A 25426-nucleotide genomic window follows, 5' to 3' on the forward strand; every position below is an offset into this window, starting at 1 on the left:
TAGGAGAATGTGGTGGTAGTGTATATTAAAATGTTAGGACTATTTACATAACACTCCTTTAAAAGACCAGAATTTGACATGGGTGAAAGGGCAGAGGCAAGTTTGATTATTCCTAACACCTATAAGGAAGCCTCTGTCTTCCTCATAGGAAGCTGTTCTTTCTTCTCTATTAGCTATACAGGAATAAGAATCTAGAAGAAACTTTAACATTCATATTGGAGTTATTGAATTAAAGACACTAAGACAATTAGTGTGTGGATAACTTGAAATACTTTATGGCTTATTTACCACTTCAACATCAAGAAGAGGGGAATAAATAACACAAATATGGCAAACTGGCTAGCTGCTCAAGAAAATGATGACCCCTTCTTTCCAAGCACACAGCTGGGCACATTTTCCAAAATCTCTCTAGGTTGGCCATATGACCGAGCTCTGTCCAAAGGAACATGGGCAGAAGAGATATGCACCACTTCCAGGCCTGACCCATAAACATTTTCCACACAGACTTTTCCTTCTTTCCCAATGTGCTCCTTCAACAAAGAGGTCTCTATGGACAGAGAGAAAGGCAGAGCCCCAAGAGAAAGGAGCCTGGCTCGCAGAATGACTAGGTGGAAAGCTGTCCACTGGCCACAAATATCCACATGGGACATTAATATGAGAGAGAAACAAACCTTGGAAGAGTTACTTAACTTCTTTGGGTCCCAGTCTCCTGGCAAAGAGGACAAGCTCAATAAACATTAGCTACCCTTATATTAGGAAACAAAGTTTACTTTTCCTTAATTTCCTTTTCTTGGGCAAGGTGGAGCACTGGGAGCGGGTAGGATTAGTGAAAAGCACTAAACGACACTTGCCCATTACAAAATACTAATTGGTACATCTAAATAAGACAACACTGTGACGGTAACTCAAAGATTAAAGACATTTTCTTCTGGACCCCAGACACTAGATTTTATGACTGGTTTCTTGCTAAAACACTCAAATCTAGTTAAAATGTGAAATATAAACAGAACGTGGTACTCGGTTTTTTCTTCCCTTGACACTGAGTATCTGGGGACGTTCTGAAACACATTTAACAATCCACATCATTTCTGTGGCTTCGAATTGGCACAAAATCTGTACAAAGAATACTTTGTGCTGTTATAATATTAACTGATACAGTTTAATTACAATGATCAACTTTTATTGATTTTACATAAATAGCTTATAGAATGCCTTTACAAACTATGTTTTTGCAATATATTTATGTTACAACACACATTTCCTTATGAAAGTATTTGTTAAATCTTTTTTTCACAGGAAGTAGGAAAAAGTCAGGGGAGAAGAGGAGGAATACGATTTTAAAACTAATCATCAGCAATGGGCCTAGGTATTTGGCAATTATTTCCTTTTACAAAAAAAATCACAGGTTTGTAACTTTGAAATATCAAAAGTGCAGTGCGTCAATTTAAACAATCAGTAGTGCCTAATATATTATTTGGGCATCAAATTTCTCTTTCTAAATACATCCAGATTCACATATTTTTACTCTTATTAAATAATGGTTTTAAATAATAACCATCACAATGTTTAGTTACATAATCCCAGATCTGGATTCAATCATGGTGGTTATCGATATTATTAAATTCCAATTTATTTATTCATCAGTAAAATGTAATAGGGGACAGTGTGCCCAGAAAATGAGCCTCCTATGTATAGGAAGACGATAGTCTTATTATACCTGCCATCAATTAGCTCATTTACATAGCCTCTAATGTATCAGAATTTTTTTTTCCACACTGATGTTTTGACTTGAATAAAGTACTACAAGTCATCGTTCTCATACCAACATTGAAGAATTAACCTCTCCTGAAACAAGAAACAGTCTTTATATTAGTATTTCTTGAATGGTGCTTAGTCTCGGCATTATTAAGCACAATGATTCTTAACAAAAATGAGTGGATTAAGGCAAATGGATATAGCCTAGTCCCCCCAATAATTTATTCTCTATCTTATTTAAAATTGTTGTTGAGACTGTACAAACTACAGATCTGCTGCTAGAAAGACATAAGTTGTCCCCTGGACAACATGTGGCATTTTAAGCATGAGATTAAAATCCTGGTGGTCACAGCATCTTCTCCTGACCTACGCTTATGATCATTCCTCAGCAGTGCCCACAATGCTGATTTCCAAATGATACCACTGACTTACTATGTATCCTGGATGTATGTAGATTACTTTTTCCTTATTAAAAAAAAAAAGAAATATTATATTCCCTTCTTTGTCCTTACTTAAGAATAATCGGGCAATAATCTATTCAATCTTCGTAAACTCTCCATTGAATAATTTTTCACTCTTATAACCATTTCCTGCATGGCTGCTGCACTTTCCTTCTGTCATGTTCTTCACATAACTGAGTGGTCCCTTCCCCTCAAAGGAGGAAGGATTTTTGAATGAGCCTCCAATCCTATCCCACAAAGTAAAATACTGTCCATAATTATAGTCAAAGAACATATGGTGGTCTGTATGATGAGCTGAGCCATTAATAAACGGCTGTAAGATTTGGGGGACACGAAAATCACCATCATGAATGGAAATTGACCAGATATTAACCAAGATGTACAGACTTAAATAAGCCACCTTGTGTAATGGAAAGATAAAAGGGTATACATGGTAAGGTAGACTCTGAAGAAAGCCATCGACAGGGTGAAAAGCGTGACTTGCAAATGGGGTAGGAATCTTCCAAACATGATGAGGTTTATGGAGGCGCTACAGAAGAAAAGGACACAATTAGCACCACAAACTTTACAACATCCAACCTAGCTTCTCATACTCACGTTGTGGAAACAACCTAACTAAAAAGTCCTGTAGAAATCAGCAGAATTATTTTATAAAATGCCCTTCTTCTTTGCCCTAAAACAGTACAATTTTGTTCGGATTTATGGGTACAAGTGCAGCGGTGTTCCATGGATATACTGCATAGTGGTGAAGTCTGGGCTTTTAGTGTACCCAGCACCTGAACACTTAAACAATACACACTGTACCCAATAGGGAGTGTCTCATCCCTCATTCCTCTCCCATCCTCCCATCTTCTGGAGTCTCTAATGTCTATTATTCCACTCTGTGAGTCCATGTGTACCTATTGCCAGAACAGAAGAGTTTTAAGACAGCCCCTTAGATCCATAAAGAAGAATATGAACAAACTGCACCCTGTAAGTGTTATAATTATGGCTAGACATTTAATATGGTTAGAGAAAAATTCTTGGAAACAGAGAACAGAATTTATAAACATATATTGCTGAAATGTGTAACTTTTTTTCTCTTTTTCCCACAAGTGACTTTACCTTATATACCAGTCTATGATGAAGGCCTCTGTGAATCCAGTAGATGAACATGTCAGTGAAAAACAGGAAAGATATTATACTAACAACGAGTTCAAGCAATCCTAGATAAGAAAATGGGAAACAGAAGAATCAAAACTCAGCTCCTAGGATTAGAGTTCACTTTTCACATGTCCATCTAAGTGCAAAATGGGATCCTAGCCTCAAACACTATCAGCGATCTGTTTTGGCTAATTCAATATATTATAAACTAAGCTCTCCTGACTTCCTAGAATCCAGTCATTTCCTCATTTCCCTCTCATAAGTACTTGAAATTTTCTACCTAAAGTACTTCTTAATTAAACTATAAAGATATATGAGACAGGATATTCCTAAGACATCTTTATATCTAAATCTCTGAGAATAATCACTTCCTTCATATTAATCTTCCTAAAACCTATCTTTACACATTATCTCCCTGCTTAAAATGTACTTTCCACGAAATACTTTAAATTTAGCATTTATTCCATACTCAAACCCTTGCGGATCTTTCCAGCCTCATCATTCCTGTATTTCTGCTCTAACCGGACAGGTTTACTCAATGTCCTCTCAACGTCTTGGAAGTCTTACCTCTGTATCTTTCCTCATAGGGGTCCAAGAACCTAATATACCCCCCTCCCTTTATTTTTACTCATAATCATATCCATTTTTCAAAGCTCAGCCAATTCATTACCCTAGTATATAATTTTTTGTTCCCTCTTCTAAATAAGTAACTTATGACTTAATGAGCAGGCATGCTGGTGCCAGCAAGCCTGAGTTCAAGTCTCAGATCTGCTACCTATTTGTTACTGAAACTTCAAACCTCATTAACTCATCTATAAAAGGAGCATAGTGATAGTATCTATCTCATAGCATTTTAAGAAAAAAAAATGGATTGGTATTTGTGAAGAGCTGAGAACTGTTACCGACACATATCAGCCTTCAATAAATACTGTGATTCTTGCTTTATACATACTAGATCCTAGAAATGTATGTTGAAAAACTTTCAAAATTTCATAAAAGTTTAGTCACTGCAGGACAGTTTATAATACAAAAAAGAGTAATGATCTGAAGGTCTAACAATTAGGTATCATTTCCATAACTTATGAATATCCATACAATACTATGACTAATATATTACATAATCTCAATATTTATTAACATGAAAATACAACCATATAAGTTGCTAAGCGAAAAAAAAAATTAGAGTCCAAATCACTATGCACCTCAGGACTTCATCTGTGAAATGTATGCAATGAAGTATATAGGCACAGAAAAGTGGGTGGACATATGCCAAAAGAGTTACAGTTTCTAAGACGCAGAATAATGGATTTTAAACATCTGTATTTTCTAAGTTTCAGCAATTATCATAGACTACCCGAGTTATTTTTTAAGAAGTTGAACAACTAATAGAAAACAAATGCAAGCACCCATCTCTAAACACTCCAATCATCCACCAGACCCAATCTCATCTACAACAGACTTTAAAATTAATAGAAAAAAGTAAAGAAATGCACACGTGGCAAGACATGAACACATGAAAATAGAATATTAAAAACAACAGAATAATTTGTAATTATTTTAAAAGATAAAAAAAAAAGAGGCAGATTTATTTTTTTAAGGAAACTAACCTGTGCTTAGACTACTCTCTTCCTGATACTCATATTATCTACTTACCATATGGAAACTCTCCTAGGTCATCATGTAATTTGCTGTAACCTCTTATCTCCAGCAGGAACAGTAAAACGGTAGGTATACTTATCCATGGCAATGCCTGGACAGTAAACTTAATCTCTCGACGGACTTGATTCTGAAAGTGAAATTTCCAATATTTAAAAATCACAAAATCTATGTTAAACAAAACTAGCATAGAACTGTTCTGGACTGGATTTTTAAAATCTCTTTTACATAAAGGGGCTTACCTCCAAACTATTTCTCTTAAAATTTTAAATACATGAAAATTGGTATGTAAGAAAATCATTCCTTTTGTACTGAGCAAATGTAATATGTTTTTAAAATTATGAAACCTTTTTTTCCTTCCCATAAAATCTGTATTCTAAACTCCATTTCTTTCCTAATTAACTTCCATCCCCAATCCTCTCTGTTTTTTCTTTTTACTGTTCAGTTCCTGGAGTCACTGACAAGTACAAATAACTGAAATTTAAAAATGATTATAAACAACTTTAAAACTATTGAATTTGAATCCCCTATCTAGCCAAAAAACAAAACATGGTAAAAAATATTTCAGTTTGTGAAAGTCATGTATTAAAATAATTATTTAAATGTATGCATTTATTTATTCATTAATATCAGTATAGAAATGCTCCAATATGCATCTAGCAAGATAAGATACTACACTTATAGTTTTATTAAAACGTTAGATTTGTTTAAATTAATGGAAGGAGAGATGGGATTAATCCTCATGATAATGTCTAACCCATTTGTGGCTAGTTTCCAAAATTTTATTTAATGGTTACAATAATCTGCGTAATCTAAAAATCTCAGAAATATATCATATTGTTATTTTTACTGTAATAATAGTTAGAAGATCGGTTAAAAAATTTTGTACCTTTAAAAATTGTGGATGTTTCATTAATGCATGATCAAAGACAAAATAATAGCTCAATGTTGCACAGAAGAAATAAAGGATGTAAGCACCAACATTTGCTATAATCAGAAGACTAATAGCTTGTCGGAGGATGTCATCTTCTGGCCATGTAGCTGGATATATGTACGGTGTAAAAAAATAATAATCTGCAACACTGAGTACAAGGTCCATCGCTTAGCCCCTAAAAGATAAGCATGTGTGACAATTACTTACAATGTCTACATTTTTCCAAGCAAACACTTTTCAGAAACCCTGTTTCTGAAGTTCCTGATTTAAAAACAATCACATGTAGTATATCTGCTGCTATCAGAATCCCCTAAATGCCATCTTTAGAGCTAGAAGGGATCTTTGATATCATCTCTAGTCTCATCTCTTCACATTATGTATGGGGATACTAAAGTTCAGTTGGAGAAACTGAGGCCAAGGAAAGGTCACCAAGCTGCTAAGTGGCACAAGCCCAGATCGAATTCCATTTCAGTATCCTTCCCTACTGCGTCCTATGGCAGCATGACAAGTAGTAAAGGTGGGAGTGCCAGGGACTAAGTACTCAAACAGTCTCCTCTTTCAGCTACAAGTTTCAGTGGCATCTCTCTCCTTCAAGTACTCATACTTCAGAGATTTTTGCTTCAGTGCTGACCCCTAAGATAAATTCCCTAAAAGATATCCATGCTGCCACCACAACCATAGAATTGGGACTATCTGTTCTTCTGACACTCCAATAGACAGAACAAAGGAAGACGTATTATTGGTGTTAAGAACTAGAATACATTTACTTCTCTCCCTCTAATAATATTCCTGATCAGAAGTTGGTAAATTGCAGCCCATGGGCCAAACTCAGAGGCCGTTTTGTAAAAATCTTTATAGAACACAGCTATACCCAGATGTTTATATATTGCCCATGGCTGCTTTTCTACTACAAAGGCGGGCTTGTATCACTGGAACAGAGACAGTATGGCCTGCAGAACCAAAGGCATTTACCCAGTCATTGACAGATAGTTTGCCAACACCTGTTTCAGATGCTTAAACTCTAAAAAACTTTAAACAATTCAGAAAATATTTAAGTCCACTCTATACTCTTGGTCCTGTTACAATACAATTTGGTGATATTATGGTCAGCTTTTGTGATCTGACTATGGAATCTATCATTTATGATCTGCTCATTACTCATCGCATTGTTCGCACAAGAAAATGTGCTCAGAATCGAAAACATCTCTCACTAAGAACTGAAACTTCGGAACAAGAAGCCAATCAGCAAATTGCCTACCCACAATAGATTTCAAGTGTTCAAATGGCCTTTATCTCCTACATACTGGGCCGAGTTAATAAATATCAATTGATGAAATAAAACTGCCCATAGGTAAGGAAAATTCTGAAAATACTTCCTTACTTCTTTGTAGCCTATTTCCTCCACTCCACTAGATTCCCTGTGAGATTTCTCCACTAAATCCCTACAGGGATTTAAGAAAGTTTCTTAAAAAATAATACACGCATACTTCAAAATGAGAAACCAATAGGAAAAGATATACAGTGAAGTCTTGCTTCCATCCATGTCATGGTAAACCACATCATCATTTTACTTCCACTTCTCTGGGTGACCATATCTATCCATTTCCTGAGAATCCTTACAGTGTTTGTTAATGTGAGATGGAAGAACTACAATTTTTTCTCTCCTTCCTTACAAAATGTGGCACATTAAATATACTGTGAAGTTCCTGTTTTTAAACTGAGTATATATCTTGGAGATCTTTCCATCTCTACATAAAGATCATGCTCCCCCTTTTCTTTATTTTTAATGAAACAGGTTTATTGAGATACAATTCACACACCATAAAATTTGCTATTTTAAAGTATATGATTCACTAGTTTTTTAGCGTATTCTCAGAGCTATCCAATCATTACCACTATCAAGTTTCGAACATTTTCAGCACCCCAAAAAGAAACCCCAACGCTACACTGTTGAGCTTCTTGGATGTGTAAAGTTTTTCATCAAATTTGGTAATTCTGGGGCCACTCTTTCTTAAACTTTCTATGCATTTCTCTCTTCTCCTTTTGGGACTCTTATTATGTTTATGTTGAAATGTGTGATGGTGTTCCCCCAAGTCTCTGTTCGTATTTCTTCATTTTCTTTCTCTTCCCAGCTGTATAATCTCAATTGACCTAACCTCAGCCTCTGTGTTCTGTTGGCTCAACTCTGCTGTTAAGCAAGACAGTTCGTTTCAATCACTGTACTTTTCAAATCCTGTGTTTTCGTTTGGTTCTTTTTAAAATAAGTTTTATCATTTTATTGATATTCTCTACTTGGGGAGAAATTGTTCTAATATGTTCTTTTTATTATTTAAACATGGTGTTTCTTATTATTTGTTATTTAAACATGGTATTCCTTACTATTTGTTACTTAAACATGATGTTCCTTAGTTCTTTTATAGCATATTTGTAGTAGCTGATCTTGAGTGTTTGCCTGTAAGTCCAACATATGGGCTTTCTGAGATAGTTTGTACTGACTGTCTTTTTGTGTGTATAAGCCATACTTTTCTGTTTGTGTGTTTTGTAACATTTTGTGGAAAATGGAACACTTTAAGTAATATGATGGGGTAACTCTGGAAATCAGATTGTATGCACCACCGCCCACCCTGCCCCAGGGCTTTAAGCTGCTGTTGTTGCTGTGCCTTAAGTGACTCTCTGGACTAATTATATACCTGTTTTCTTTGTTGTGTCCAGCTACAAGTCTCTTACTAATAACTGGAGGGATTTTCTTAAATGCCTTGAACCAGTAAGTCCCCCAGCATTTGCCAAGATGCTGTGTTGGGCCATGCTTTCAATACTTCTGTCGTCAGTCTAAAACTCTGACTCGCCTGAACTTTCTGTTTGCATAAACCCTCAAGGTCAGCCAAACAAGAGAAATTAGGGCCTTCTCCCCTTCTTGGGTATGTGCAACAACCCTTCTCACAGGAATCATTCTAGATTCTCAGGAAAACAGCAGAGCTTTTCAAAGCTCCCTATGGATATCTCATTTCTGTGTCCCCTTTTAAGTATTTTTGTCCAGGCTTTTGTTAATGCCAGCTGATAACAGTGCCTCTAACACCTGTTATATTAAATAATCATTCTTCTTGACAAATACCCTGGGGCAGGACAACATTGAGCAAGCTCTAAGACAGGTCATAAAAACACAAGCCTTGAGAACTGCGAGAGAGGTCAAGTGGTGCTGATTCTCTGGGTTGTGGCCTTTGGTGGGGCTGCAAACCTGTTCTGTACCTTCCATGGTTGCTAGGTTGCTGTTTTTCATAGTGACTGTGTTGTAAGGCTTAGTTTTCAAGGCTACCATGGAGCTAGGGAAAGGGGGATGGAAAAAGATGAAAAGTGCTACAAAGCTAATTGTTCTTACTAAGATTCAACAATTTTTCTCAAATAAAGGCTGTTAAGATTATTGTAAAGCTTTAACTTGTGAAGTTTTAATTTCTAGAGTTCTAAAAAAGTTGATTCTGACAATCTCTGTCAGTGTTTTGTTGCTTTTTATAAAGAAGAGATTTTCAGAGATTCTTACTCTGCTATTCTGGAAGTCACCATCTCCTCCTTTTTTATAGTACAGGTCTACTGCCATTCTTAATTAAAACATTTGGCATCAGATGTATTTTGGAATTCAAAATTTCTATGAATACATTTTGCAAAGGTCAAAACTTCGCCTTGTCCTTAAACACATCAAATATTTGTGTGTGCGCGCGCGTGTGTGTGTGTGTGTGTGTGTGTGTTTTAAATTATTTATTTATTTAGAGACAAGGTCTTGCTCTGTCAATCAGGCTGGAGTGCAGTGGTATGATCTCAGCTCACTGCGACCTCTGCCTCCCAGGCTCAAGTGATCCTTCCAACTCAGCCTCCTGAGTAGCTGGTACTACAGGTGTGCACCACCATGCCCAGCCCATTTTTTTTGTGGCGGGGGGTGGGATAGAGTCTCACTCTGCCACCCAGGCTGAAGTGTAGTGGTGTGATCTTGGCTCACTGCAACCTCTGCCTTCTGGGTTCAGGTGATTTTCCTGCCTCTGTCTCCCGGGTAGCTGGGACTACAGGTGCCCACCAGCCACCAGCTTTTCTTCAACATCAGCTTCTCCGGACATATTTATGGCTTTGGCCATTAAATGTATGGTATAATTAAGGAGATTAGGTATCATCATCTCAGTGACAGAAAAACCTTCAAAGTTTCTACAGGTTCATTTTCAAACCCCATTGTCAGCTAAAATGTTAAACATTTATTATTGCTGATTTATCAACATCATTTCAAGTATTAAGTAATTTTGAAAACAGGATCTTTACAACTGAAGTCTTAAAAGAAGTTTTGATTCCTAGGCCTCCCTTAACTGTGCAAGCAATACCCTTGATTTTTCCCAGAGTGTAACACTCCTTGGAGAAAAAGGTTGTATTCTGGCCAGGCATGGTGGCTCAGACTGCAATACCAGCACTTGGGAGGCAGGTTTATTGCTTGAGCTGAGGAGTTGGAGAACAGCAGGAGCAACACAGTAAAATCCCATTTCTACAAAATATACAAAAGTTAGCCAGGCGTGGTAGCATAGCCCTGTGGTCCCAGCTACCCTCAGAAGGTTAAGGTGGGAGAATTAACTGAGGAGTTCAAGGCTGCAGTGGGCCATGATCATGCCACTGCACTCCAGCCTGGGCAACAGAGCAAGACCCAAAGGAAATGACTGTATTCTGGTCACAGTGAGGGAAAGGTAAATGATAAAAAGTTTTTAACATAACATACAGCTGAGGAGAATGCATAAAAGAGCTGTCTAGAAATACTGAACTTTTCAATTGACTCTGGCCATACTTTTAGATATTTTTCACCACACTGCTTCCTAAATTTCAATTTCTTCCTTGTTAAGACTAACATATATCCTTCAGCAGCAGTTAATTATATATGCCAGCTTTTTTCATGACCAACAAAGAAATCAGTGGCATCTGTTTACTTCCTATCGTGAAATCCACTTAACCAAAACATTGTTTGAATCTTCATTTTCGGTCCTGTGCAATATCTTCCTATTTTTCATCAATTCTTAATCCTTACTACCACTATAAAACATCCACAATCTGTTCTTCTATTCTTTAAGTCACATATGGTGGTAGTTCCCATACTGCCACGTTCAACCCAAAGTAACAAAACAATAAACAACACCAGGAATACCTGGTAGGTGTGCCAAGACATGACGGGCGCCCCAGTCAGCTGGAGTCAGAATTTGTCATCAAATGAGTTTCAGAGCTGAACTTAAAGCAAAAACAAAACAACTTTTTGTTTTTTCAGGGCTTTCCAGACTTCCAAATTGTGGCTAGGGACTATGGACCTGTGTCCCTTTGTGTGAGTTCAGCTGAATTACTAATTCAGTGTTACATATGTGTTTACTTAACACGTATCTGGATATTTGGATAGGTTCCAATGTTTTGCTATTACAAATAATGCTACAATGACAAGCCCTGCATTAGGCAGATTTCTAAACCCAAAAGAGCTGAGCCAAAGAGTTATGTACTCATAACTTTTGTAGAGACTCCTAAATTTCTCTCCATAGGGTTGTAACTACTTCGCAGTCCTCAAACGACGTAGGATAGTACTTTACCTACTTCTCTACAATCTTACTAACAGGGGATATCATCAAACGTCCACATATTCATCAGGAAAGAAGGGCTATCTCGGGGTATACTTAATTTGAATGTATCTTATTATAAGTAAAGTTGAGCATCGTTCCATATATTTAGAATAATTTATTATTTTCCTGCATTTATCTATTTTCATCTTTTGTCCATTTTCCCACTGGGTTTTTAGTATCTTTAAAAAAGTCAAATTCTAGAAGCTCCTAATACATTAGGGAGTTTGGTGGTCCTTCATTTATGATATGAATTATAAACATTTCCTCACTTTGTCAGGGAAATAAAAATTTAATTAGCACTGAATGCCAGATATCAACATATATCCCTCATCATATATACCATTGTTAATTCATTCAAATAAGAACTTATTAAGTGTTAAGCACTACACTAGGTAGTGAGCATACAAACATTAAAAAGACACAGTCTAAATCAGTCTTGAAGGTAAGGCAATTACAAAAACAATTATATAAATATGATATGTGCTGTAATACAGATATATATGCAAATTCTATAAAATCAGCAAAGACAATACAACTATCTCAGTTTATGGTAAGAGGCTTCCTAGTGAATATGACATCAGATTTGGACTTGGAAGGATATCATCAGAAAGAAAAGGTTAGGGATAGCCATTCCAAAGAGAAATCACAACTGCAAAGCAAGGGAAGAGCATGGTGTATTCATGGCTCACTGGGAATGGTTGCTGGGCGTTAGGGTGATAGGGGTGGAGCAGAGGGAAAAACATGTTAGGGAATGGACTTGTAAAGGAGATTGCTGTTAGACTATGTATGGAGGGATCTGTTATCCTGCTGAGGAATTTGGACTTTCTTTCACACACTATGGGGAGACACTAAAGATTTCTAGGGAGAAAAAAAAAGATACAATTAGACTCATATTTCATAAAAACCACTGCATTAGAAATCTGGGGTACTGGGCCAGGTGAGGTGGCTAATGCCTGTAATCCCAGTGCTTTGGAAGGCTGAGGTAGGAGGACCGCTTGAAGCTAGGAGTTCGAGACCAGCCTGGGCAACACAGCAAGACTCTGTAAGAAATACGAGTTATCAGTGAGAAGAAGGGAGACTAGTTTGGTTGTTCCTGTGGTAGACTAACCCAGAGAAAATGACAGCCTGACCTCAGGCACTGGCTGTTAGACTAGCCAGCAGAGATTTCCCAAGTAAAAACATCCACAAGATTTGGATAACCTACAGATGCTGGAATATGAAAGACAGAAAAATCTAGGACAACTGTGAGATTTTAGCTGGCCTGAGTAGATGGTGATGTCATTATAACTGAAATAGAGAATACTGGCGGAGCTAGCAGATTTGGGTAGGGTAGGAATAGGGGATAGGTAAGGAATGATGGTGTGAACGGAAAGTAAATCTTGGAACTCCAAAATCACTAAGCTAAGAGGAAAGTCAAGCTGGGAACTATGTTAGGCAAACCTGCCTCCCATTTTATTCCTAAATAAGATAGTTACAAAAATAAGAAGCCACATCTCTCCCTCGCAATTTGCTCTCAGAAAATTCCTTTGTGGACAAAGGACAGACAGAACTCAAAGTCATCCCTCTGAGGCTCACCTGAGACAAATGCATATCTGATTGCTTCCTCTGCCCTACTGTTTATGTAAAAATGCAGATTTACTGAGCTACACTAAATTGTGTATGCAGTGGAAAGCTAATCAAGGACTCAAAAGAATACAACCTTTGTCTCTTATCTACTTATAACCTGGAAGCCTCTACTGTGAGTTGTCCCCCCTTACCAGACCAAATCAATGTACATCTTACACATACTGATTGATGTCTCATGTCTCCCTAAAATGTATAAAAGCAAACTATATCCGGGACAACCTTAGGCACATGTTGTCAGGACTTCCTGAGGCTGTGACATGGATGCATGCTTAACCTTGGCAAAATAAACTTTCTAAATTGAGTAAGACTTGTCTCAGGTATCTGGGGTTCACAATGGGTTCAATGTAGATCTTAAAATCTAATTATCTGGCTTATCTTATATCCTAGACAAAAGCAATAGGCCACATGTAAACATAAATGTGAAGTTCACAAGCGAGGCTAGTTATATACAGGTAGTAGTTGAAGTTATAAGGGTGAGGACTGTCAAGGGAGGTGGTGTAGCAGGGACAGTGTACTAAGTATGTAGTACCAGAGGAAGATAAACATTTAATAATTGAAAAGGATATTGCTACATCACTAAAGGTAAGTAAGAGTTGATGAACCAATCTACATGTTCCCTACAGTACCAGGTAGCCCTAATTCAAAACAATACCTAGAACAGTATATGGTGCAATCAAAAAGGACACAAACATTATGTTTGATTGCCATAAGGTTTAGAGACTAAGTAGGCTTTTTGACATCATTTGACCCACAAAAGGTACTCAATAAAATAGGACCTATATTGTTATCATCATTAAGGCAGTCAAAAATGAGTCAAAATTACTTCAATGAAGATAAAACAGGTACCACTTGTTTTTTCTTTGAAAAATAATAGATAGTAGTTAAATATTACTAGTATAGTAATATTTACTATATACTAGGTAACATAAATATTTTACATATATTAACTCATTTAACCCTTTTGAGAAACCCCAAAAGTTAGATATTAGTATTATTTTATAGATAAAGAAGCTGGAGTTTTTTATCTTTTATAGATACAAAAATTTTAAGTAACTTGCACAGGATCATAAGAGTAAATAAATGCTAGAGCTAGGATGCAAATACACAAATACATAAAATCTGGTTGCAAAGTCTGTGAACTTCTGCCAAGTTCTACTGCCTCTTCACCACTACTTCAAGTTGTAACCCCTGAATTTTCTTTTTAATCCTCAGTGCCTCTACAAGCTCATACAATTTTAGGGGGTTATAAGCCCTGAAATAAGGGGTTCCAAAGACCCTAAATTAAGTACCACTGCTTCAAAGAGAAGCTTTCATATTTTGTCCTTGCAGAATTAAAGAAACCTTTTCTTAAAATGCAGTTACAATAACAATACTAGGCTTAGAACAACTCAGTCTACGATTACCTTTTTGCTTCACTTAAAAAGTATAGAAAATAGGACAGGTGCGGTGGCTCATGTCTGTAATCCCAGCACTTTGGGAGGCTGAGGCAGGTGGATCACCTGAGGTCAGGAGTTCGAGAACAGCCTGACCAACATGGAAAAACCCCATCTCTACCTAAAAATACAAAATTAGCCAGGCGTGGTGGTGCATGCCTGTAACCCCAGCTATTTGGGAGGCTGAGGCAGGAGAATCGCTTGAACCTGGGAAGCAGAGGTTGTGGTGAGCTGAGATTGCACCATTGTACTCCAGCCTGGGCAACAAGAGCAAAACTCCATCTCAAAAAAGAAAAAAAAAGTATAGAAAATAATAGTTAATATTCATTGAGAACCAGGTATTTTTGTGTAACCTCATCTAATCCTTATAGCTCTATGAGATAGGTACTTCTATAATCCCCACTTTATAGATAGGGAAACTGAGGTCAGGAGTATTTAAATAACTTGTTCAGTAACAAGCAACAACAAGAAAAAACCTGCTGGGATGTAAAATCCAGAACCCTTTCTCTTTGCCACCACATTATGTTACCTCTCAAGATGTTTGGCCAGGAGTGTGGCTCAGGCCTACAATCCCAGCACTTTGGGAGGCCGAGGTAGGCAGATCACAAGGTCAAGAGATAGAGACCATCCTGGCCAACATGGGGAAGCCCCACCTCTACTAAAAATACAAAAATTAGCTGGGCATGGTAGCTCGTGCCTGTAGTCCCAGCTACTCAGGAGGCTGAGGCAGGATAATCGCTTGAACCCCAAGGCAGGGGTTGTAGTGAGCTGAGATCATGCCACTGCACTCCAGCCTGGTGACAGAGAGAGACTCCATCTCAAAAAACAAAAACAAACAAAAGTTTTATATACAGATGAGGAATTCTGCGTACCATGCTAATTAATTATATTACATAATGATGGAAAAGCACTCTGTAAATGATCAAGGATCAATAGGTGATCCTTTTTATTAAGTATTAATCATCAGAAACTCTAAAAAAAAAATGATAGTGATATAAAGACAACTTCCCAGAGGGTTTCCTTTAAAAGTACCAAGCTGCCACAAACTTTCCAGTTTGGAAACTTTATCTACTGAGATCTTGTTTTCTTCACTTGTACCACCTCCAAATCTACTCTGCTGTAACACAGGGATGGTAGTATACATTATTTTTCCTTTTATGATGCTAAAGGAATTGATTATTTCCCGTTTCCTTTTAGTTTCCTCAATCCCGGATTGTTGCCCCTCCTAATTAAGCTGCAGTAACAGAAGCTTGCACTGCAATGGTCAGGAGTTCTGATACCGACCAGTTCTTGAGCCTGATTCCTTTGGAACTTAAAAGAAAAAAACTTCTGCAAGAACAAAGGGAAAAGTAAAGCATTCGTGTTCAGCAGCCAGACCAGACTTCCCTTGAGTAAGTGATCTGCAACACCAAGCATAAAACACTGCATTTTCAAGCCCGTCCACGGTCGGCTCTTTCACGGCCAGGCCTCCCATGGGCCCCGCGATCCCTCCTGGGCTTCCAGGTGGCGCAGCCCCACGCCTGCAGCTCCCCCGGCACAGCGCTCACCGCCAGTCCTCGGGATGCCTGGCTACCCTCCCACTCGGCGCAGGACTCTGGTCCGTTTCACCACCGCGTTCCTAGCACCCGCCCAACGCCTGGCATCCAGAGGGCACTCGCTAATCGCCCGCGGCGCGGAGAAAACCCGACCTCTGGGCACACCCTCAGCCTCGCCCACCCGAGTCCCAGGCGCTGAAGTCTCTCTATCCTTTTCATTCCCTCGCTCCCCAGCCCGGCCCGTTCAGGTGTACTCCGCTTCCTTTCCCGCACACCCACCGACCCCACCTGGAGGTGGTCAGCCGCTGCTCCGCACGCCGCTGCTCTGCAGACCGCCCTGGCAGGTTGGCAGCCAACAAGCTGGCTGGGCCGGGAGGAGCCGAGCAGGCGCCCGAGGATGGAGCGGCCAGCCAATCAGCGGCCGGCGCCATAAGCTGATATGACGGCAGATCGCGCGACGTGCCTGCGCGCGGCTCTCCGCGGTCACGTGGGCCCCGCGCAGTCGGGCACACCCCCTCCGTCCTCTGGCTGAGGAGAGAGTTGGGCGCCGGATTCCGGTACCCAGGGGGCGGAGGATGGAGTTTCGGGATTTGTATTTGTTTTTTCGCTTTCTTTGTAAACTGTCTTTGGTGACTGTTACTTAGAGTGGTACCAGGCAGGTTTACGGTGTTTATGCAAACATTTCTAGAACGGGTGCCCTGCGTTGAGGGTGATAGATGACACTTCCTTTGACGCGAATGTCGGGGGCGTTTCTCCCCCTCAAGGGAGGAGGAGGCGCAGACGTTCCCAAACAGGTGCTCAAGGTTTTAACGCGTAGACCCCGTTTTTCTAGCGCTGAATGGCTGGAGGCTCCGTGAGCCGGTTTATGTAGGGGTCTAAATGGTGACAAGATGAGGGGTAAACATGGACAGAAAGCTTTTCAGAGGACAAGTTGTTGAAAACCAAAGTTACCGCAGATCGAATTGGCTTTGATTTGCTACACGTGAATCGGGCAGCTCCCATTCCCAGGAACAGCTTAGCAGAGGAGTGTGGCTTCATAGCCAGAAGAGGACGGAGGAAAGCAGAAATAAGGTACCAAAAGATTGGTCGTTTCAGAGTTACTTTCTTTAAACAAGTTAAAACAGAGGGGACTGACTTGTCATACCAGCTTAGCCACTTCAAAGTGGCAAACTGGGCCACTTTATTACATAAATAATACGAAGATCAAACGATACAAATGAGGGATTTTTAAGGGGAAAAAAAGACATGATTCCAACTGCCTTGAAAAGCCTTTTCTGGTAGTTAAACTTCAAATGTACATAGGATGCTGGACAAAGTTAAAATGAAATTAAAATACTGTAGGTGGTTTTTAAAAAAGTGACTCAGATTATATAAATAATTTTAACTGAAGTTTTAAAAAGTTTTTTAGTGTCTACTTCGTATGAGACATCTTGCTAAACACTGGGAATGGAAAGGGATGTTAAAATAATGACACATGGGTCCCCAACTTAAAGAGCTTATGTGCTATGGGAGAAATGGGCATGTATAAATAACTGTTGCTTATTACACGGACAGGAAATAAACAACTGGTGGTATAGGCTGAGCAGAGACAAAATGGCTATTCTGATGAGGGAAATCAGGGAAGGAACATTGTTTTGCCCAGTGAAATGATTTTAATGGACACTTAAAAATGTTCTTGAGCATAGAAGATGATAAAACATTTATTAAATGAATAAAAGCTCAAAAGTGAAATGTTATAAGCAAGTATCAAATACCCCGAGTCTCTAAAATTTTATTGTTGAATATACCTTAACTATTACAAGTGGTCTGTATTCTTGGTGAGTTAGGGATTCCCACGAAATGTACACTCATTCCTGGCAACTCAAAGTAGTCATAAGTAAACCTCAAGAGAACAATCTAGTTAAAAAAATGAATTTTAAGTGTATTTTTAAAATTATCTTACTCTAAGTTCTGGGATACATCTGTAGAACATGTAGGTTTGTTACATGGGTATACATGTGCTATGGTGGTTTGCTGCACCTATCAACCTGTTATCTAGGTTTTAAGTCCCACATGCATTAGGTATTTGTCCTAAGGCTCTCCCTCCCCTTGCTCCCCACCCTGTAACAGGCCCTGGTGTGTAATGTCCCCCTCCTTGTGTCCATGTGTTCTCATTGTTCAGCTTCCACTTATGAGTGAGAACATATGGTGTTTGGCTTTCTGTTCCTGTGTTAGTTTGCTGAGAATGATAGCTTCCAGCTTCATCTATATTGCTGCAAAGGACATGAACTCATTTTTTTTTATGGCTGCATAGTATTCCATGGCATATAAGTATATTAATAGCATATCCTGGGATGCAGCATTCCCACGTCTTCTCTATCCAGGCATACTGATCAAACGGTAATTTATTCGTTGTTTACAAGGTTCTATGCCAGCCAACCAGTGCCAAGGAATTCAGAGATAAGCCACAATACCTGCCTACGTGTCTGGCTGGAACATGAGCATGGAAACAAACCATTTAGTCATTTACTAAATAAATCATTATATAATGGTGATAAGTGTCAGGTACTGTCATATGCAGAGGAGATACATTGGTAAAAGAAATAGTCTCTGCTTTAATGAAGCTTACATAGTAGTAAAAAGATAGAAAATTAATAATAAATAAATAGATATATAATACAATGTCAGATAGTGATAAATGCTATGAAGAAAAAGAAAACAAGGTAAGAGAATCAAAATTAATGGAAGCTGTTACTTTAGACAGCATGGTCAGTCACTTTCTCTGAGGGGGCAACATTTGACCTGAACAGAGTTAGGGGTCCTCATTCACTTGGAAGATTCTAAACTGAGATTGCAAGTTTGAATTTTTTTAATGAAATGTTGCCATTTAATGCATCAATAATTTATTAGCCCATGTTCATTACATAACATTATACTTTAACAAGAACACTAAATTGTTTAATGACTTTTGTCTTTACAAAGGTACCACAAAGGAAACTACAGATAATATAGTTTCTGAAGTTAGGAAATGCAGACTCTTTCTTTCTGCATTCATTCATTTGCATTACTATACAGGAATAATTGAGATTGGGTAATTTACAAAGAAAATAGGTTTATTTTGGCTCACAGTTTTGCAGGCTGTACAGGAAGTGTGGTGCTGCTTTCTGGTTCTGATGAGAGGACCTCAGGAAACTTACAATCATGATGGAAGGCAAAGGGGAAACAGGCCTATTACATGGAGAGAGGGAGCAAGAGAGAGGGAGGAGGCTCTCTCTTTTAAACTCAGGCTCTTTTAAATAACCGGATCTCATGTGAACTCATAGAGTGAGAATTCACTCTATTGTGAGGACAGCACCAAGGCATTCATGAGGGATCTGGCCCCAACACCCAAGCATCCCCACTTGGCCCACCTCGAACATTGGAGGTCACATTTCACCATGTGATTTGGAGGGGAGGAAACATCCAAACCGTGTTACTTTTTAACTGACTTTCAGATGTGTAAAACAGAACAGCCTTCTTAGTGAAATGTTGCCACTAAATGCATCAGTAATTTATCAACCTATCTTCATTACATCACATTGGGCTGTACTAAGAACACTAGGCACCAGGTTATTTAGAGTGAATGTTTCTGATGAACTGGTTGGGCATCAGCTCAGAAGCATCTGTTTGCATGAATTGATTTTTTAGGGAGAAAAAAATCTTCATGAAAAAGGTGGATGCACAAGTGTCCAAAAATAGATTACAGGAAGAGAAAGTGTTTATTCCTTAACCTGGCCTTATGGATTGGATTTTAATTTATACTATGGTACTTTAAGCTACAAATAAAATCTTAAGCCCCCCACGGACTGAACAGACCACCTCTTGGCCAAAGGGATGCCAGAAAAGCCTTAAAAACTTAGCCATGATAGAATGAGAGGTTAGACAGGCCTTATTTTACTCCCTCCCTTTTTAGACACAACAACTGACCAGCACTGATGTTAAAACAAAGATTACAAAACTGACAGAACAGATTATTTGTGGCAACACGATACCAAATTATAAACAGGACCTAAGGTTGTGCCAGGCAAGGGTTAAGTCATGTACCCTACACTTAAAGAATAAACTATGTTCTGTCACAAGATTTTTCTTTTTCTTTAGCAGCTAAACAAACATTGGCCTTCAGATAAGCAATATTAGAACAGTTTGCAGCTTCACCAGATGCTGACTAACTGATCTCCTGTTCCACAAACCACAACTACAGCTTTTGTTGGATAAAAGACTGGTTTTAGTAACTTTCTTCTGATAAGAATACCACTGACCATGGGGTGGTCCTGATTGGTTTACAGAAGTTGCACATCAGTGTGACTTCATGACCTGAAAAAACATTTTGATGTATAAGACCCAATTGTAATATATTTAAATGTTAAATCTTCATCCAAAAGTGAACATGGCCATATGTTACATGTATGTTTGTTCAACATGCATGTGTCAGGATCAGCTTCATGAATATTCATTGCTCCTCCTGTAACCTGTTGAATATACATGTTTAGCCAACGTGTTAAGCATAAAGCTCCTATTCCAAACCCTCCTTCAAAGTGCCCATCTCTGATTTTGGCCAAAGGCACACTTCCCAGCTTGTGGAATGGTCGCCTTGCAGTCTGTAACACTTTGTAAGAAATAAATTCTTCTCTTCTTTCTTAGATTTATAAATTGTGCAATTTTTAAGTTAACAGTACTTAACATTTTAATGATCATAGATCCCTCCAAAAATTAGATGACAACGTGAACTCTGTCCCCAGGACATATATACGTGCATACAGTAGAAGTTTTTTTTAATCATCATCTACTTAAGTAATATTCTTGATTCTCTTTCTGAAATATGCCAACCAATCCTCATAAAATACTGAAGACTCATAGCTAGTAGCCTTCGCTTTGGTTTACTCATACATATCTGCTTCTACTTGCTAAGTGGAATACTCCCCAAGAGTCAATTATGTTTGTTCCCAAACTTTTATTTCTATTGTATACCTCATACTTACATAATGTAATTGAGTTGCATAGAATGATAAAATTTGAGTCTGCAAAGAAAAGAAATTATTTTCTCTGAAAATCAAGAAAATTGTAGCTAAGAAAAATAGCCATTGTCAGATACTTAAGTTGTTTCCCTATCCTGGCTACGGTGAACATGCTGCAATAAACATGGAAACACAGAATATCTTTTCAGCATACTGATTTCATTTCCTGTGGATACATACCCTGTATTCGGGTTGCTAGATCATATTGTAGTTCCATTTTTAATTTTTTTAGGAACCTCCATATTGTTTCCCATATTGGCTGTACTTATTTCATTCCCACCAACAGTATACAAGCGTTTCCTTTTCTCCACATCCTCCCCAACACTTGTCATCTTTCACCAATTCTATCATAGCCATCTAAATGGGTATGAAGTAGTATCTCACTGTGGTTTTGATTTGTTTTTCCCTAATGATTAATGATGTTGAGCACCTTTTATATACCTGTTGGCCATTAGTACCATTTGTATGTCTCCTCTGGGAAAATATCTATTCACATCCTTTGCTCATTTTTCAATTGGGCTATTTGGCTGCTTTTTGTTTGTTTGTTTGTTTTGCTGTTGACTTGTGTGAGTTCTGCAATGAACTGAATATTATGTCTCCCCAAAATTCTTATGTTGAAATCCCAGCTGCCAAAGTGATATTACTAGGAGGTGGGCCTTTAGGGAATGTTGAGGTTATGAAGATGAAGCAGTCATAAGTGGTAGTAGTGCCCTTCTAAAAGAGACCCCAGAGAGATCCCTTGGCCTGCTGCCATGTGAGGTTGCAGTGAGAAGACAGCCATCTATAAGGACATGAGCCCTTACCAGACATCAAATCTGGTGGCTCCTTAGACTTAGACTTCCCATCATCCAGAACTGCGAGTAATATGTTTCTGTTATTTGTAAACTCTCCAGCTTATTGTGTCATGTTATAGCAGACCAAAAGGCCTAAGACAAGTTCCTTATATATTTTGGATATTAAGCCTTTATCAGACATATGGTTTGCAGATATTTCTCCCATTCCATAGGCTGCCATTTCATTTTGTTAATTGCTTCCTTTGATGGGAATAAGCTTTTTAAAAAAGTTTGATGTAGTTCCACATGTCTTTTTTTCTTCATTTTGTTGCCTGTGTTTTTGGTATCATATCCAAAAATCATTTCCAAGACCAATGTCAAACAGCTTTTACCCTATACTTTCTTCCATGAGATTTATGATTTTAGGTCTTACATTTAAGACTTTATTCCATTTTGTGTTACTTTTTGTATGTGGTGGATGATAAGGGTCCAGTTTCACTCTTTTGCATGTGGATGTCCAGCTTTCCCAGCACCATTTATTAAGGAGGCTGTCCCTTCCCCATTGTTTTCTTAGCACCATTGTCAAAGGTAAGTTGACAGCCAGGTATGGTGGCTCACACCTGTAATCCTAGCACTTTGGGAGACCAAGGTGGGCGGATCACTTGAGGTCAGTTGTTTTAGACCAGCCTGGTCAACATGGTGAAACCCTGTCTCTACTAAAAATACAAAAAGATTAGCTAGGTATGGTGGTGCATGCCTGTAGTCCCAGCTATTCAAGAGGCTAAGGCAGGAGAATCACTTGATTCTGGGAGGCAGAGGTTGCAGTGAGCCTAGATCGCACCACTGCACTCCAGCCTCGGTGACAGCAAGACTTGGTCTCAAGGGGAAAAAAAAGGTAAATTGACTATTTGTGTATGTGTTTATTTCTGGGTTCTCTCTTCTGTTCCATTGGTCTATGTATCTGTTTTTATGCCAGTACCATGCAGTTTTGACAACTATAGCTTTGCAATATAAGGCCATATGCCACATAACAGTATTTCAGTCAATGACAGACCATGTATATGATGGTCATAAAATTAAAATGGAGCTGAAAAATTCCTCTCACCTAGTGATGTCATAGTGGTTGTTGATGTCGTAGTACAACATGTTGCTCATGTGTTTATGGTGATGCTGATATAAAAAAACCTACTGTGCTGCCAGTCCTATAATAAAAGTGTAGAGCACATACAATTATGTCCAGTAAATAATACTTGGTGATAAATGACTGTTACTGGTTTATGTATTTACTGTAGTATACTTTTTACTGCTATTGTAGAATGTACTCCTTCTATTTATATATTTTTTAAGGTTAAATGTAAAAAGTTTCAGGCAGGTCCTTCAGGAGGCATTCCAGAAGAAGACAATGTTATCATAGATGACAACTCCATGTATGTTATTGCCTCTGAAAATCTTACAGAGGGACAAGATGTGGAGGTGGAAGACAGTGATATTGGTGATCCTGACCCTGTGTAGGTCTAGATTGATGTGTGTGTTTGTGTTTTAGTTTTTAACAAAACAAAACTTTTAAGTAAAAAATGAAAAAAGAAAAATGGTTTTATACTGAGGATATAAAGAAAAAAGGATTTTTAGACAGTTAGACAATGCTTTGATGTTTTAAGGTAAGTATTATTACAAAAGTGTCAAAAAGTTAAAAAAGCAGTTCCGTGAGTATCCAGCAGACTGAGGGGGAGAAGAAGAGAGAAAGGAAGAAGGAGAAGGATTCAGGGAATAGGAGCTGAGGAGCCCTTACGTGCCACAGCTTCACACTGATTACAAGAACAAACTAGCAATCCTTAGAGGACCCACAGACCCTCTGAAGGAAGCAGACTGCTCCTGCAGGACCCAGGAGACACCCCAAATACTATGAGTGCTCCAACTGTGGAAATGGGGGAGACCCTCCCCTCCCAAACACATACCCCTACTGGAGAAGCTGAAGCTGGGAGGCAGAAAGCTTTGGGCAAGTTTTCAAACCCATCTTGTCCTCCACCAGCAAACAGACTGGGGGCTGCTTGCTGGGAGCATGGTGGGAGTGAGACCAGCCCTTCAGTTTGCATGGGAGCTGGGTGAGGCCTGTGACTGCTGGGTTTCTCCTGCTTCCCTGACAACCTACATGACTCAGAAGAGGCAGCCTTAATCCTCCTAGGTACACAACTCCAGTGACATGGGAATCTCACCCCCATCCCCCACAGCAGCTGCAGCAAGACAGGCTTAAGAAGAGTCTGAGCTCAGACAAGCCTAGACCTGCCCCCACCTGATGGTCCCTCCCTACCCACACTGGCAGGAGAAGACAAAAGCCATATAATCTTGGGAGTTCTAGCGCTCTGTTCACCACTGGTCTCTTGCTACACTACTATAGCTGATGCTTTCTGGAAAGTTCAACCTCGTGGCAGGAGGTCAACAAGCACAAAAATAGAGCATTAAACCACCAAAGCTGAGGACCCCCATGAAGTCCATTGCACTCTCTACCACCTCCATGGAAAGAGATACTAGTCCCATGGCTGAGAGGCCCATAGATAGTTCACATCACAGGACTCTGTGCAGAAAACCCACAGTACCAGTCTGGAGCTGGGTAGACTCACTGGGTGGCTAGACCCAGAAGAGAGACAAACACTGCAGTTGGGCTCACTCACAGGAAAAGGGGAGAGTACTACATCAAGGGAACATCCTATGGGACAAAAAAAACTCACAACAACAGCCTTCAGCCCTAGACCTTTCCTCTGACAGAGGCTACCCAAATGAGAAGGAACCAGAAAACTAGCCCTGGCAATATGACAAAACAAGGCTTGTCAACACCCCTCAAAAATCACACTAGTTCACCAGCAGAGGATCCAAACCAAGAAGAAATCCCTGATTTACTTGAAAAAGAATTCAGGAGGTTAGTTATTAAGCTAATCAGGGAGCAACCAGAGAAAGGTAAAGCCCAATGCAAAGGAATCCAAAAAATGATACAAGAAGTGAAGGGAGAAATAATTAAGGAAATATATAGCATAAAGGAAAAACAATTGGTAGCTTATGCCTGTAATCCAAGCACTTTGGGAGGTGGAGGTGGATGGATAACCTGAGGTCAGGAGTTCAAAACCAGCCTGGCCAACATGGTAAAACCCCCACCTCTACTAAAAATACAAAAATTAGCTGGGCTTGTTGGTGCACACCTGTAGTCCTGGCTACTCAGGGGGCTGAGGCAGGAGAATTGCTTGAACCCGGGAGGCAGAGATTGCAGTGAGCCAAGATCACACCATTGCACTCCAGCCTGGGTAACAAAGGGAGACTCCATCTCAAAAATAAAATAAAATAAAATAAAATAAAATAAAAATATTTAAAAATTCAGGAAACTTTGAACACACTTTTAGAAATGTGAAATGCTCTGGAAAGTCTCAGCAATAGAATTGAACAAGTAAAAGAAAGAATTTCAGAGCT

General features: G+C 38.9%; 1 protein-coding gene across 3 annotated transcripts; it reads right to left on the minus strand.

Annotated features, from left to right (window-relative positions):
• Positions 1-1153: 1153 nt before the first annotated feature.
• Positions 1154-16617, minus strand: SC5D (sterol-C5-desaturase). Of its 3 annotated transcripts, none has more exons than XM_032285164.1 (6): positions 16453-16564; positions 11114-11188; positions 5905-6124; positions 5013-5145; positions 3321-3421; positions 1154-2745 (listed from the first exon to the last, which is right to left on the minus strand). In XM_032285164.1, the coding sequence occupies exons 3-6, from the start codon at positions 6112-6114 to the stop codon at positions 2290-2292; spliced, it is 900 nt and encodes a 299-aa protein (XP_032141055.1). In that variant the 5' UTR covers positions 6115-6124; positions 11114-11188; positions 16453-16564; the 3' UTR covers positions 1154-2289. The 3 variants fall into 3 exon arrangements, with proteins under 3 accessions (XP_032141055.1, XP_032141054.1, XP_032141053.1); XM_032285163.1 differs by having other exon boundaries at positions 11114-11193; XM_032285162.1 differs by lacking the exon at positions 11114-11188 and having other exon boundaries at positions 16453-16617.
• Positions 16618-25426: the final 8809 nt, after the last annotated feature.

The sequence above is a fragment of the Sapajus apella genome, unplaced genomic scaffold, assembly GCF_009761245.1.
Source record: "Sapajus apella isolate SASKATOON/1434 unplaced genomic scaffold, GSC_monkey_1.0 scaffold16, whole genome shotgun sequence".
In the NCBI taxonomy this organism is placed as follows: domain Eukaryota; kingdom Metazoa; phylum Chordata; class Mammalia; order Primates; family Cebidae; genus Sapajus; species Sapajus apella.